Source organism: Schistocerca gregaria, chromosome 7 (assembly GCF_023897955.1).
Source record: "Schistocerca gregaria isolate iqSchGreg1 chromosome 7, iqSchGreg1.2, whole genome shotgun sequence".
NCBI classification, from domain to species: Eukaryota; Metazoa; Arthropoda; class Insecta; order Orthoptera; family Acrididae; genus Schistocerca; species Schistocerca gregaria.
This window is the reverse complement of record NC_064926.1, coordinates 571,071,211-571,085,103: the sequence shown is the minus strand read 5'-3', so window position 1 is coordinate 571,085,103 and position 13,893 is coordinate 571,071,211. Positions and strand designations below refer to the sequence as shown.

The following is a 13,893-nucleotide window of genomic DNA, read 5'->3' as shown; positions in this document are numbered from 1 at the left end:
CCTGTCCTGGTCCATACTGTTCACCCTGTCCTGGCCCATACAGTTCACTCTGTCCTTTTACATACTGTCCACCCTGTCCTGGTCCATACTGTTCACCCTGTCCTGGTCCATACTGTTCACCCTGTCCTGGTCTATACTGTTCACCGTGTCCTGTCCCATACTGTTCACCCTATCCTGGTCCATACTGTTCACCCTGTCTTTGTCAATACTGTTCACCCTGTCCTGGTCTTTACTGTTCACCCTGTCCTGGTTCATACTGTTCACCCTGTCCTGGTCCATACTGTTCACCCTGTCCCGGTCCATACTGTTCACCCTGTCCTGGTCCATACTGTTCACCCTGTCCCGGTCCATACTGTTCACCCTGTCCTGGTCCATACTGTTCACCCTGTCCTGGTCCATACTGTTCACCCTGTCCTGGTCCATACTGTTAACCCTGTCCTGGTCGATACTGTTCACCCTCTCCTGGTCCATACTGTTCACCCTGTCCTGGTCCATACTGTTCACCCTGTCCTGGTCCATACTGTTCACCCTATTCTTTTACATACTGTCCACCCTGTCCTGGTCCATACTGTTCACCATGTCCTGGTCCATACTGTTCTTCCTGTCCTGGTCCATACGGTTCACTCTGTCCTGGTCCATACTGTTCACCCTGTCCTGGTCCATACTGTTCTTCCTGTCCTGGTCCATACGGTTCACCTTGTCCTGGTCCATACTGTTCACCCTGGCCTGGTCCATACTGTTCACCCTGTCCTGGTCCATACTGTTCACCCTGTCCTGGTATGTACTGTTCACCCTGTCCTGGTCTGTACTGTTCACCCTGTCCTTTTACATACTGTCCACCCTGTCCTGGTCCATACTGTTCACCGTGTTCTGGTCCATACGGTTCACCTTGTCCTGGTCCATACTGTTCACCCTGTCCTGGTCCATACTGTTCACCCTGTCCTGGTCCATACTGTTCACCCTGTCCTGGTCCATACTGTTCACCCTGTCCTGGTCCATACTGTTCACCCTGTCCTGCTCCATACTGTTCACCCTGTCCTGGTCCATACTGATCACCCTGTCCTGGTCCATACTGTTCACCCTGTCCTGGTCTATACTGTTCACCCAGTCCTGGTCCATACTGTTCACCCTGTCCTTGTCCATACTGTTCACCTTGTCCTGGTCTATACTGTTTACCCTGTCCTGGTCCATACTGTTCACTCTGTCCCGGTCCATACTGTTCACCCTGTCCTGGTCCATACTGTTTACCCTGTCCTGTTCCATACTGTTCACCCTGTCGCTAGTCATACTGTTCACCCTGTCCTGGTCCATACTGTTCACCCTGTCCTGGTCCATACTGTTCACCCTGTCCTGGCCCATACTGTTCACCCTGTCCTTTTACTTACTGTCCACCCTGTCCTGGTCCATACTGTTCACCCTGTCCTGGTCCATACTGTTCACCGTGTCCTGGTCCATACTGTTCACTGTGTCCTGGCCCATACTGTTCACCCTATCGTGGTCCATACTGTTCACCCTGTCCTGGTCAATACTGTTCACCCTGTCCTGGTCCATACTGTTCACCTGTCCTGGTCCATACTGTTCACCCTATCCTGGTGTATACTGTTCACCCTGTCCTGGTCCACACTGTTCACCCTGTCCTTTTACATACTGTCCACCCTGTCCTGGTCCATACTGTTCACCCTGTCCTGGTCCATACTGTTCACCCTGTCCTGGTCCATACTGTTCACCCTCTCGTTAGTCATACTGTTCACCCTGTCCTGGTCCATACTGTTTACCCTGTCCTGGTCCATACTGTTCACCCTGTCCTGGCCCATACTGTTCACCCTGTCCTTTTACATACTGTCCAGCCTGTCCTGGTCCATACTGTTCACCCTGTCCTGGTCCATACTGTTCACCCTGTTCCGGTGCATACTGTTCACCCCGTCCTGGTCCATACTGTTCACCCTGTGCTGGTCCATACTGTTCACCCCGTCCTGGTCCATACTGTTAACCCTGTCCTGGTCCATACTGTTCACCCTCTCCTGGTCCATACTGTTCACCCTGTCCTGGTCCATACTGTTCACCCTGTCCTGGTCCATACTGTTCACCCTTTTCTTTTATATACTGTCCACCCTGCCCTGGTCCATACTGTTCACCCTGTCCTGGTCCATACTGTTTACCCTGTCCTGGTCCATATTGTTCACTTTGTCCTGTTCCATACTGTTCACCCTATCCTGGTCCATACTGTTCACCCTGTCCTGGTCCATACTGTTGACCCTGTCCTGGTCCATACTGTTCACCCTGTCCTGGTCCATACTCTTCACCCTGTCCTGGTCCATACTGTTCACCCTATCGTGGTCCATACTGTTCACCCTGTCCTGGTCAATACTGTTCACCCTGTCCTGGTCCATACTGTTCACCTGTCCTGGTCCATACTGTTCACCCTATCCTGGTGTATACTGTTCACCCTGTCCTGGTCCACACTGTTCACCCTGTCCTTTTACATACTGTCCACCCTGTCCTGGTCCATACTGTTCACCCTGTCCTGGTCCATACTGTTCACCCTGTCCTGGTCCATACTGTTCACCCTCTCGTTAGTCATACTGTTCACCCTGTCCTGGTCCATACTGTTTACCCTGTCCTGGTCCATACTGTTCACCCTGTCCTGGCCCATACTGTTCACCCTGTCCTTTTACATACTGTCCAGCCTGTCCTGGTCCATACTGTTCACCCTGTCCTGGTCCATACTGTTCACCCTGTTCCGGTGCATACTGTTCACCCCGTCCTGGTCCATACTGTTCACCCTGGCCTGGTCCATACTGTTCACCCTGTCCTGTTCCATACTGTTCACCTTGTCCTGGTCTGTACTGTTCACCCTGTCCTGGTCTGTACTGTTCACCCTGTCCTTTTACATACTGTCCACCCTGTCCTGGTCCATACTGTTCACCCTGTCCTGGTCCATACTGTTCACCCTGTCCTGGTCCATACTGTTCATCTTGTCCTGGTCCATACTGTTCACCCTATCCTGGTCCATACTGTTTACCCTGTCCTGGTCCATACTGTTCACCCTGCCCTGGTCCATACTGTTCACCCTGTCCTGGTCCATACTGTTCACCCTGTCCTGGTCCATACTGTTCTTCCTGTCCTGGTCCATACTGTTCACCTTGTCCTGGTCCATACTGTTCACCCTGTCCTGGTCCATACTGTTCACCCTGTCCTTTTACATACTGTTCACCCTGTCCTGGTCCATACTGTTCACCCTGTCCTGGTCCATACTGTTCTTCCTGTCCTGGTCCATACTGTTCACCTTGTCCTGGTCCATACTGTTCACCCTGACCTGGTCCATACTGTTCACCCTGTTCTGGTCCATACTGTTCACCCTGTCCTTGTCCATACTGTTCACCCTGTTCTGGTCCATACTTTTCACCCTGTCCTGGTCTGTACTGTTCACCCTGTCCTGGTCTGTACTGTTCACCCTGTCCTTGTCCATACTGTTCACCCTGTCCTGGTCCATACTGTTCACCCTGTCCTTTTACATACTGTTCACCCAGTCCTGGTCAATACTGATCACCCTGTCCTAGTCTATACTGTTCACCCTGTCTTGACCATACTGTTTACCCTGTCCTGGTCCATACTGTTCACCCTGGCCTGGTACATACTGTTGCCCGCCTCGCCAGCTGCTACTACTTGATCCTCCTCTATGATTTCCTTACGTAGAGCCCCTACGTTTTTTAAGCCTTGCAGTAGATTTGAAGACTCTGGTTATCTCGCACTCTGTACCCACATCTCGTCCGTGACTACTACCCAGCAGCAGTACCTCCCTCAACATCTTTGTCTAAGTAGGTTTTCTGAAACACAACTGATATCTGTTGTTTCTGCTCCTTAGCAGTTTAACCCTCCACTCAGCTCTGACTACTAATGAAACCTGGTTTTTTGGTCGAAACTACAGCTGCGTTCTCTTTCTTCCTACAATCTCCGCAGTGGCAATTTTCCAACGCCACTCACCCCTCATAATCCTACATACTTCATTCCCAGATGCGCCTGAAGGGTGACATCTTTCCTTGTTATTCCTCTATCAATTTGTTCCTTTGACATATGAGACAGTGCCAGATTTCTCCACTTGTCTGCGCACTGGATCTCCCCCCCCCCTTTCTCTCCCCCAATGAAAACACTTAATGCACCATTCGCAACAAATCAGACTGCTTAATATCCAACGAGAACGCCCATTTCTAATTTTTTCATCGTCAATTACTTGTTAAGAATTACTGCACTGCAGAACCTTAAATATGCACTTTATTTTAATAAGATGCGATACATATCTCTTGTTTCTAACACAAATTTGGAAGATTTATATAAACAAAAGGGAAAAACGTCTGGTAGCGTTGTTTTATGTCAGTTTACATGAATATCAGTCACAGACATAACTGATTGTTACTGGTTTTTAGAAACACGACGCTGACGCTGATTGTTTGAGACGTTCAAAAAATGTAGTATCCTATCATCTGCAAAAATCATTCAGGTACGATTGGAGTTCCTGGCTGTAACAACTTACAGGGATATTAAATGGAATAACAATACAGTCTCATGCGGTACACTTCCGTTCATTGGTAAGATACTCAGAAAATGGCAGCATTCTACAAAGGTGATTGGTTACGAAACACTCGTCCGGTCCATCCTTGAATATTGTTTAAGTGGGTGGAGTCCATATCATAACGGACTAATACGGAATACTGTTAGTGACAATAAATGGCCGGCCGGTGTGGGCGAGCGGTTCTAGGCGCTTCAGTCTGGAACAGCGCGACCGCTACGGTCGCAGGTTCGAACCCTGCCTCGGGCATGAATGTGTGTGATGTCCTTAGGTTGTTGTTGTTGTTGTTGTTGTCTTCAGTCCTGAGACTGGTTTCATGCAGCTCTCCATGCTACTCTATCCTGTGCAAGCTTCTTCATCTCCCAGTACTTACTGCAACCCACATCCTTCTGAACCTGCTTAGTGTATTCATCTCTTGGTCTCCCTCTACGATTTTTACCCTCCACGCTGCCCTCCAATGCCAAATTTGTGATCCCTTGATGCCTCAGAACATGTCCTACCAACCGATCCCTTCTTCTGGTAAAGTTGTGCCACAAACGTCTCTTCTCCCCAATCCTATTCAATACTTCCTCATTAGTTATGTGATCTACCCATTTAATCTTCAGCATTCTTCTGTAGCACCACATTTCAAAAGCTTCTATTCTCTTCTTGTCCAAACTATTTATCGTTCATGTTTCACTTCCATACATGGCTACACTCCATACAAATACTTTCAGAAACGACTTTCTGACACTTAAATCTATACTTGATGTTAACAAATTTCTCTTCTTCAGAAACGCTTTCCTTGCCATTGCCAGTCTACATTTTATATCCTCTCTACTTCGACCATCATCAGATATTTTGCTCCCCAAGTAGCAAAACTCCTTTACTACTTTAAGTGTCTCATTTCCTAATCTAATTCCCTCAGCATCACCCTATTTAATTCGACTACATTCCATTGTCCTCGTTTTGCTTTTGTTGATGTTAATCTTATATCCTCCGTTCAAGACACTGTCCATTCCGTTCAATTGCTCTTTCAAGTCCTTTCCTGTCTCTGACAGAATTACAATGTCATCGGCGAACTTCAAAGTTTTTATTTCTTCTCAATGGGTTTTAATACTTACTCCGAATTTTTCTTTTGTTTCCTTTACTGCTTGCTCAATATACAGATTGAATATCATCGGGGAGAGGCTACAATCCTGTCTCACTCCCTTCTCAACCACTGCTTCCCTTTCATGTCCCTCAACTCTTATAACTGCCATCTGGTTTCTGTACAAATTGTAAATAGCCTTTCGCTCCCTGTATTTTACCCCTGCCACCTTTAGAATTTGAAAAAGAGTATTCCAGTCAAAAGCTTTCTCTAAGTCTACAAATGCTAGAAACGTAGGTTTGCCTTTTCTTAATCTTTCTTCTAAGATAAGTCGTAAGGTCAGTATTGCCTCACGTGTTCCAACATTTCTACGGAATCCAAACTGATCTTCCCCGAGGCCAGCTTGTACCAGTTTTTCCATTCGTCTGTAAAGAATTCGCGTTAGTATTTTGCAGCTGTGTCTTATTAAACTGCAAGTTCGGTAATTTTCACATCTGTCAACACCAACCTCCTTAGGTTAGGTAGGTTTAAGTAGCTCTAAGTTCTAGGGGACTTTTGACCTTAGAAGTTAAGTCCAATAGTGCTGAGAGCCATTTGACAATGAATCGCAACAAGTGCGTTTTCAGATACATCTCGTTGTATAGTCCATCGGACAGACGGCCATTGGCATGGACGGAATGAAACGTCTAAAAGCATACGCCCTGCAACATTCGTCGGGAAGGTCCAGGACTGAGGAAGGAGCATTATGGTCTGTGGAGCGTATTCGTGTCATTCGCTGGGTTATCTACGGCACAGTGTAGGGACACAAATATGCATCTATCCTTGGGGAGCACGCCTGCCCCTACATGGAGTTTGTCTTTTTCTCAGCACGATGACATCTACCAGCAGGACAATGCAACAAGTCACACAGCAGTGTACACGTATGGTTCGAAGAGCACCAGGATGAGTTCACCATACTGCCACGGCCACCACACTTCTCGCATTTTAACCCAATCGATAAGTTCGCACCATGGATCCTCAATCGAGAAACGAAGGGCAGCTGACCCACGGCACTGGATTCGGCGTGGCTGCACACCCCTGTCGGTACCTTCCAGAACCTCACTGACTGTCTCCCTGCACGTCTCGTAGCAGTTTGCGCAGCAAAATCTGGTTATTCAGGCTTTTGACAGGAGGACAGATTAATGTGACTGGCCAGACTATTTTTCAGTAACAGATTCTTTAAGTGATTAAAACTGGTCGCTGGAGTGGGTCTTGAACCTGAGACCTTCGCCTTTGGTGGGAATGTGCTCCGTCAACTGAGGAAAAGGTCCCAGGTTCGAGTCCGGGACCTGCACACACTCTCAGGAAGTTTCAAATTGGCGCACAGTCCACTGTAGAATGAAAATTCATTCTGGTTCCGAAGGGGTGACTGCTGACTGGCTAGTCTATGTAAGGCGACGGTTCCATGTTTCGACAGCAACGTCCAAAATGTGCTAGACGCTGAAAATTTAAATTACTTTATATATGTAGGGCAACGAGCCATGTGCGTCAGTTATATTATTCTTTTTCAAGAAATACGACAACCAGATGTGCCACGCATACATCCACATCTACATCTACATCTACATGGATACTCTGCAAATCACATTTAAGTGCCTGGCCGAGGGTTCATCGAACCACCTTCACAATTCTCTATTATTCCAATCTCGTATAGAGCGCCGAAAGAATGAACACCTATATCTTTCCGAACGAGCTCTGATTTCCTTTATTTTATCGTGGTGATCGTTCCTCCCTATGTAGGTGGGTGTCAACAAAATATTTTCACATCCGGAGGAGAAAGTTGGTGATAGGAATTTCGTGAGAAGATTCCGTCACAAGGAAAAACGCCTTTCTACATCTACATCTACATTCATACTCCGCAAGCCACCCAACGGTGTGTGGCGGAGGGCACTTTACGTGCCACTGTCATTACCTCCCTTTTCTGTTCCAGTCACGTATGGTTCGCGGGAAGAACGACTGTCTGAAAGCCTCCGTGCGCGCTCGAATCTCTCTAATTTTACATTCGTGATCTCCACGGGAGGTATAAGTAGGGGGAAGCAGTATATTCGATACCTCATCCAGAAACGCACCCTCTCGAAACCTGGACAGCAAGCTACACCGCGATGCAGAGCGCCTCTCTTGCAGAGTCTGCCACTTGAGTTGACTAAACATCTCCGTAACGCTATCACGGTTTCCAAATAACCCTGTGACGAAACGCGCCGCTCTTCTTTGGATCTTCTCTATCTCCTCCGTCAACCAGATCTGGTACGGATCCCACACTGATGAGCAATACTCAAGTATAGGTCGAACGAGTGTTTTGTAAGCCACCTCCTTTGTTGATGGACTACATTTTCTAAGGACTCTCCCAATGAATCTCAACCTGGTACCCGCCTTACCAACAATTAATTTTATATGATCATTCCACTTCAAATCGTTCCGTACGCGTACTCCCAGATATTTAACAGAAGTAACTGCTACCAGTGTTTGTTCCGCTATCATATAATCATACAATAAAGGATCCTTCTTTCTATGTATTCACAATGCATTACATTTGTCTATGTTAAGGGTCAGTTGCCACTCCCTACACCAAGTGCCTATCCGCTGCAGATATTCCTGCATTTCGCTACAATTTTCTAATGCTGCAACGTCTCTGTGTACTACAGCATCATCCGCGAAAAGCCGCATGGAACTTCCGACACTATCTACTAGGTTATTTATATATATTGTGAAAAGCAATGGTTTCATAAGACTCCCCTGTGGCACGCCAGAGGTTACTTTAACGTCTGTAGACGTCTCTCCATTGATAACAACATGCTCTGTTCTGTTTGCTAAAAACTCTTCAACCCAGGCACACAGCTGGTTTGATATTCCGTAAGCTCTTACTTTGTTTATCAGGCGACAGTGTGGAACTGTATCGAACGCCTTCCATAAGTCTAGGAAAATAGCATCTACCTAGGAGCCTGTATCTAATAATTTCTGGGTGTCATGAACAAATAAAGCGAGTTGGGTCTCACACGATCGCTGTTTCTGGAATCCATGTTGATTCCTACAGAGTAGATTCTGGGTTTCCAAAAACGACATGATACTCGAGCAAAAAACATGTTCTAAAATTACACAACAGATCGACGTCAGAGATATAGTTTTGCGCATCTGCTCGACGCCCCTTTTTGAAGACTGGGACTACCTGTGCTCTTTTCCAATCATTAGGAACTTTCCGTTCCTCTAGAGACTTGAAACTAAGTGTTCTTTCTTTTAATGATGTCCATCCCAAATCCTGTATCATTTCTGTGACACTCTCTCCCGTATTCCGCGATAATACAAAACGTGCTGCCTTTCTTTGAACTTTTTCGATGTACTCCGTCAGTCCTACCTGGTAAGGATCCCACCCCGCGCCAGCAGTGTTCTAACAGAGGACGGACAAGTGTAGTGTAGGCAGTCTACTTAGTAGATCTGTTACATTTTCTAAGTGTTGTGCCAGTAAGACACAGTATTTGAATAGCCTTCCCCACAACATTTTCTACGTGTTCTTTCCAATTTAAGTTGTTCGTAATCGTAATACCTAGGTATTTAGTTGAATTTACGGATTTTAGATTAGATTGATTTATCGTGTAACCGAAGTTCAACGAGTTTCTTTTAGCACTCATGTGGATGACCTCACACTTTTCGTAATTTAGGATCAACTGCCGGTTTTCGCACCATTCAGATACTTTTACTAAATCATTTTGCAGCTTGTTCTGATCTGCTGTCATCTTTATTAGTCGATAAACGACAGCGTCATCTGCAAACAACCGAAGACGGATACTCAAATTCTCTCCTGAATCGTTTATATAGACAAGGAACAGCAGAGGGCCTATAACACTACCTTGGGGAACGCTAGAAATCACTTCTGTTTTACTCGATGACTTTCCGTCAATTACAACGAACTGTGACCTCTCTGACAGGAAATCACAGATCCAGTCACATAGCTGAGACGAATTTCCATAAGCACGCAATTTCACTACGACCCGCTTGTGTGGTACAGTGTCAAAAGCCTTCCGGAAATCCAGAAATACGGAATCGATCTGAAATCCCTTGTCAATAGCACTCAGCACTTCATGTGAATAAAGGGCTGGCTGTGTTTCACAGGAACGATGTTCTCTAAACCCATGTTGACTGTGTGTCAATAGACCGTTTTCTTCGAGGTAATTCATAATGTTCGTACACAATATATGTTCCAAAATCCTGCTGCATATCGACGTTAAAGATGTGGGCCTGTAATTTAGTGGATTACTCCTATGACCTTTCTTGAATATTGGTGTGACCTGTGCAACTTTCCAGTCTTTGGGTGCGAATCTTTCGTCGAGCAAACGGTTGTATATGATTGTTAAGTATGGAGCTAATGCATCAGCATACTCCGAAATGAACGTAATTGGTATACGTCTGGACCAGAAGACTTGCTTTTATTAAGTGATGTAAGTTGCTTCACTACTACGAGGATATTTACTTCTACGTTACTCATGTTGGCAGCTGTTCTCGATTCGAATACTGAAATAGTTACTTCGTCTTCTTTTGTTAAGGCATTTCGGAAGGCTGTGTTTAGTAACTCTGCTTTGGCAGCACTGTCTTCGATAGTATCTCCACTGATATCGCTCAGAGAAAGCATTGATTTTTCTTGCCGCTAACATACTTAACATACGACCAGAATCTCTTTGGATTTTCTGCCAGGTTTCGAGACGAAGTTTCGTTGTGGAAACTGTTATAAGCATCTCGCATTGAAGTCCGCGCTAAATTTTGAGCTTCTGTAAAAGATCGCCAATCTTGGGAATTTTGCGTCTGTTTGAAACTGGCATGTTTGTTCCGTTGTTTCTACAACAGTGTTCTAATCCGATTTGTGTACCAAGGAGGATCAGCTCCGTCGTTTGTTAATTTATTTGGTATAAACCTCTCAATTGCTGCCGACACTATTTCTTTGAATTTAAGCCACATCTGGTCTAAATTTATATTATTAATTTGGAATGAGTGCTGATTGTCTCTCAGGAAGGCGTCAAGTGAATTTTTATCTTATTTTTTGAATATGTATATTTTCCACTTATTTTTCGAGGATTTGGGGATTGCACTATTCAATCTCGCTACGACAACCCAGTGTTCACTAATCCCTGAATCGGTTTTGGTGCTCGTTATTAACTCATGACTATTTGTTACTATGAGGTCAAGTGTGTCCTCACAACCGTTTACTATTCGCGTGGGCTCATGAACTAACTGCTCGAAATTATTTTCAGAGAATGCGTTTAGCACATTTCGGATGATATTTTATGCGTACCTCTAGAATTAAACATGTATTTTCGCCAACATATCGAGGGTAAACTAAGGTCACCACCAACTATTATCGTATGAGTCGGGTACGTGTTTGAAATCAAACTCAAGTTTTCTTTGAACCTTTCAGCAACTGTATCATCTAAATTGGGAAGTCGGTAAAGGGATCCAATTATTATTTTATTCCTGTTGCCAACAATGACCTCTGCCCATACTAACTCACAGGAAGTACCTACTTCAATATCGCGACAAGTAAACTACTTCTGACTGCAACAAACACGCCACCGCCAACCGTGTTTAGCCGATTCTTTCGGAACACCGTTAGGTTCTTCGCAAAAATATTGGTTGAGCTTATATCCTGCTTTAGTCAGCTTTCAGTGCCTATAACGATTTGAGTATCAGTGCTTTCTATTAGCGCTTGGAGCTCTGGTACTTTCCCAACACAGCTACGACAATTTGCAACTGTTATACCAATGGTTCCTGTATCTACGTTCTTCCTGTGTTCAGCCTGAACCCTTTGTGACTGAAGCCCTTCTTGTGTTTTCCCGAGACCCACTAACCTAAAAAACCGCCCAGTCCACGCCACACAGCGCCTGCTAGCCGTGAAGCCGCCTCCTGCAGTGCTGCAAATGGCCAGCTCTGCTTTCATCTTGCAAGCAAGACTGGCGGCTTTACCACTTCTGTTAGCAGCTCGAAACCAGAGAGAATCTCTTCTGATGCAAAGTGACACTCATCATTGGAACCGGCGTGAGCAACCCTGCGTTCTTCATGGCAAATGGGAGGACCCGGTATGCACATTGGTCCTCTTACCCTCCTTGTCAGCCAAGTCCCTAGCGGGCCCCATAACGCGCCTAACGTTGGAGGCCCCAACTACCAATAATCCCACTCTCTGCGACTGCCCGGATCTTGCAGGCTGAGTGGTTTCCACTGAAACAGGACAGGCGACAGCGTCTGGCTCAGCGGTAGTGTCAGCGACAGACAGCACCGGAACCTGTTTGTCAGACAAACCGCGGAGGCCTTTCGTGCGGCCGCCTGGGAAGTGTTTCGCAGCCTGCTTCGCTCCGGCCACAGGTGAGGAGTCAGCCTCAGTGTGAGTAGTAACCGGGCTGGCCTCCGGTGAGGGCCGATAGGAAGACTGTGACTGACTGGAGGTCCGTTGGACCCCCACGGCCGGCCCACAACAGTGGTGCCCATCCGCTGCACCCTCAAGCTGCGTAACTGAAGCCATCACAGCCTGGAGCTGAGAGCTAAGTGTCACCAACTCGGCTCGCATCTGCACACAACAATCGCAGCCCCTGTCCATACTACAGACCGTGGTAAACTAAACTATGCAGATAAACGGATTATCGGCACGTGATGCGCAACTCTACTGTAGAACCTGACCGAAAACGCACGAACTGTGTCTAGTAATACGCAGATATTCAAAAACCTAACTACTGAAGCACTCAGGTGAAACTAAATAATTTGCGCCTGATTAGGAAGTTGTAATAGGAAAATTTCCCGGGAGATTAAAACTCTGTGCCGGATCGAGACTCGAACTCGGGACCTTCGCCTTTCGCAGGCAAGTGCTCTACCAACTGAGCTACCCAAGCACGACTCACGCCCCGTCCTCACAGCTTTACTTCTGCCAGTACCTCGTCTCCTACTTTCAAAACTTCACAGAAGCTCTCCTGCAAACCTTGCAGAACTAGCACCCCTGGAAGAAAGGATATTGCGGAGACATGGCTTAGCCACAGCCTGGGTCATGTTTACAAAATGAGATTTTCACTCTGCAGCGGAGTGTGCGCTGATATGAAACTTTCCTGGCAAATTAAAACTCTGTGCCGGACCGAGACTCGAACTCTGGACCTTTGCCTTTCGCGGGGAATTGCTCTACCAACTGAGCTACCCAAGCACGACTCACTCCCCGTCCTCAGAGCTTCACTTCCGCCAGTACGTCGTCTCCTACTTTCTGCCGGGAAAGATTCATGTCAGCGTACACCACTGCAGAGTGAACATGTCATTCTGGAACTTGTAATATGTCATAAAATCTGTTTACGTTCCGATGCAAACGAAAACGCGAGAACTGTGGCTATTAGATATTAAATTTACACCAGAAACTCAAGAAACTAAACTATTAAAGCACACAGATGATATACTAAAATTCGCTCCTGGTTAGGAACTCGTAAATGTCACAAAAGCGGTTACTGCCCTGTTGCTGCGTCTGTCTCGGTAGGCTACTGCTGCTTGTCATCAAAAATTCATATCAGTGTCTAGACAAGAGCGAGACTATGGAGGGGCAAGGGTTGATAGCTGTGTTCCCCCCCCCCCCCCCCCCTTCTGCCCTCCCCATCCTCTCCTGCAGAACTCGTATTCCGCACGGCTACTCAGACAAAGACAGTCTGTACAAAGGCGGAAGATAAAACGAAGACTGACTAGCAGCAAGTAGAAAGTCTTCCCAGCAACCATTCGTCGTGAAACCTCAAAACAACTGCGTCACAGTAGCACTCGTCTGCCCACCCAAACTCCATCCCTGCTCAGATGGTTACAAGGAAATGGTTCAAATGGCTCTGAGCACTACGGGACTTAACATCTATCGTCATCAGTCCCGCAGAACTACTTAAACCTAACTAACCTGAGGGCATCACACAACGACCAGTCATTGCTCAGATCATGGTACACTCTTTTATATAAAGGGGGTAATAATTGAAATGTATGAATCTGTTTCAGAAATGATGTGGACGCTTCATAGCATGCTTCTCACACTGTGACAACTGTTAGGTTTGAATCTTTTATGTGTCACCAGAATTGTGTGCCTGTTCGTAAATAAAGGATAATTTCATTTTTTAGTTTAGAATGATAGTTATTCATCGTCAAGAAGAGAAAAATTTCGCCTCATTATTGTCACCATCGAAAATCTTTAAGAATGTGGAAACTTCTGTGAATTATAAAGAAAAGATATTTTTCT

At 46.2% G+C, this 13,893-nt stretch overlaps 2 protein-coding genes across 2 annotated transcripts; both read right to left on the bottom strand.

Moving 5' to 3' along the window:
* Window positions 1-529: 529 nt before the first annotated feature.
* On the bottom strand, window positions 530-1,551 carry LOC126282482 (uncharacterized). The gene is made up of 2 exons (XM_049982138.1): window positions 1,386-1,551; window positions 530-1,254 (listed from the first exon to the last, which is right to left on the bottom strand). Exons 1-2 carry the CDS (start codon window positions 1,549-1,551, stop codon window positions 530-532), a joined length of 891 nt encoding a protein of 296 aa, XP_049838095.1.
* A 1,022-nt stretch (window positions 1,552-2,573) lies between these two features.
* Window positions 2,574-3,612, bottom strand: LOC126282481 (uncharacterized). The gene is made up of 3 exons (XM_049982137.1): window positions 3,598-3,612; window positions 3,023-3,503; window positions 2,574-2,980 (listed from the first exon to the last, which is right to left on the bottom strand). Exons 1-3 carry the CDS (start codon window positions 3,610-3,612, stop codon window positions 2,574-2,576), a joined length of 903 nt encoding a protein of 300 aa, XP_049838094.1.
* Between the last annotated feature and the right edge of the window lie 10,281 nt (window positions 3,613-13,893).

Bases quoted from the DNA above. Each gene is read 5' to 3' on its own strand.
- LOC126282482 (XM_049982138.1), bottom strand. From the start codon at position 1,551: ATGGACCAGGACAGGGTGAACAGTATTGACCAGGACAGGGTGAACAGT. The intron at 1,255-1,385 runs GTAAGTAAAAGG...AGTATGGAACAG, and splicing joins GGACCAGGACAGGGTGGACA to GACAGGGTAAACAGTATGGA.
- LOC126282481 (XM_049982137.1), bottom strand. The intron at 2,981-3,022 runs GTAAACAGTATG...AGTATGGACCAG, and splicing joins ACAGTATGGACCAGGACAGG to GACAAGATGAACAGTATGGA.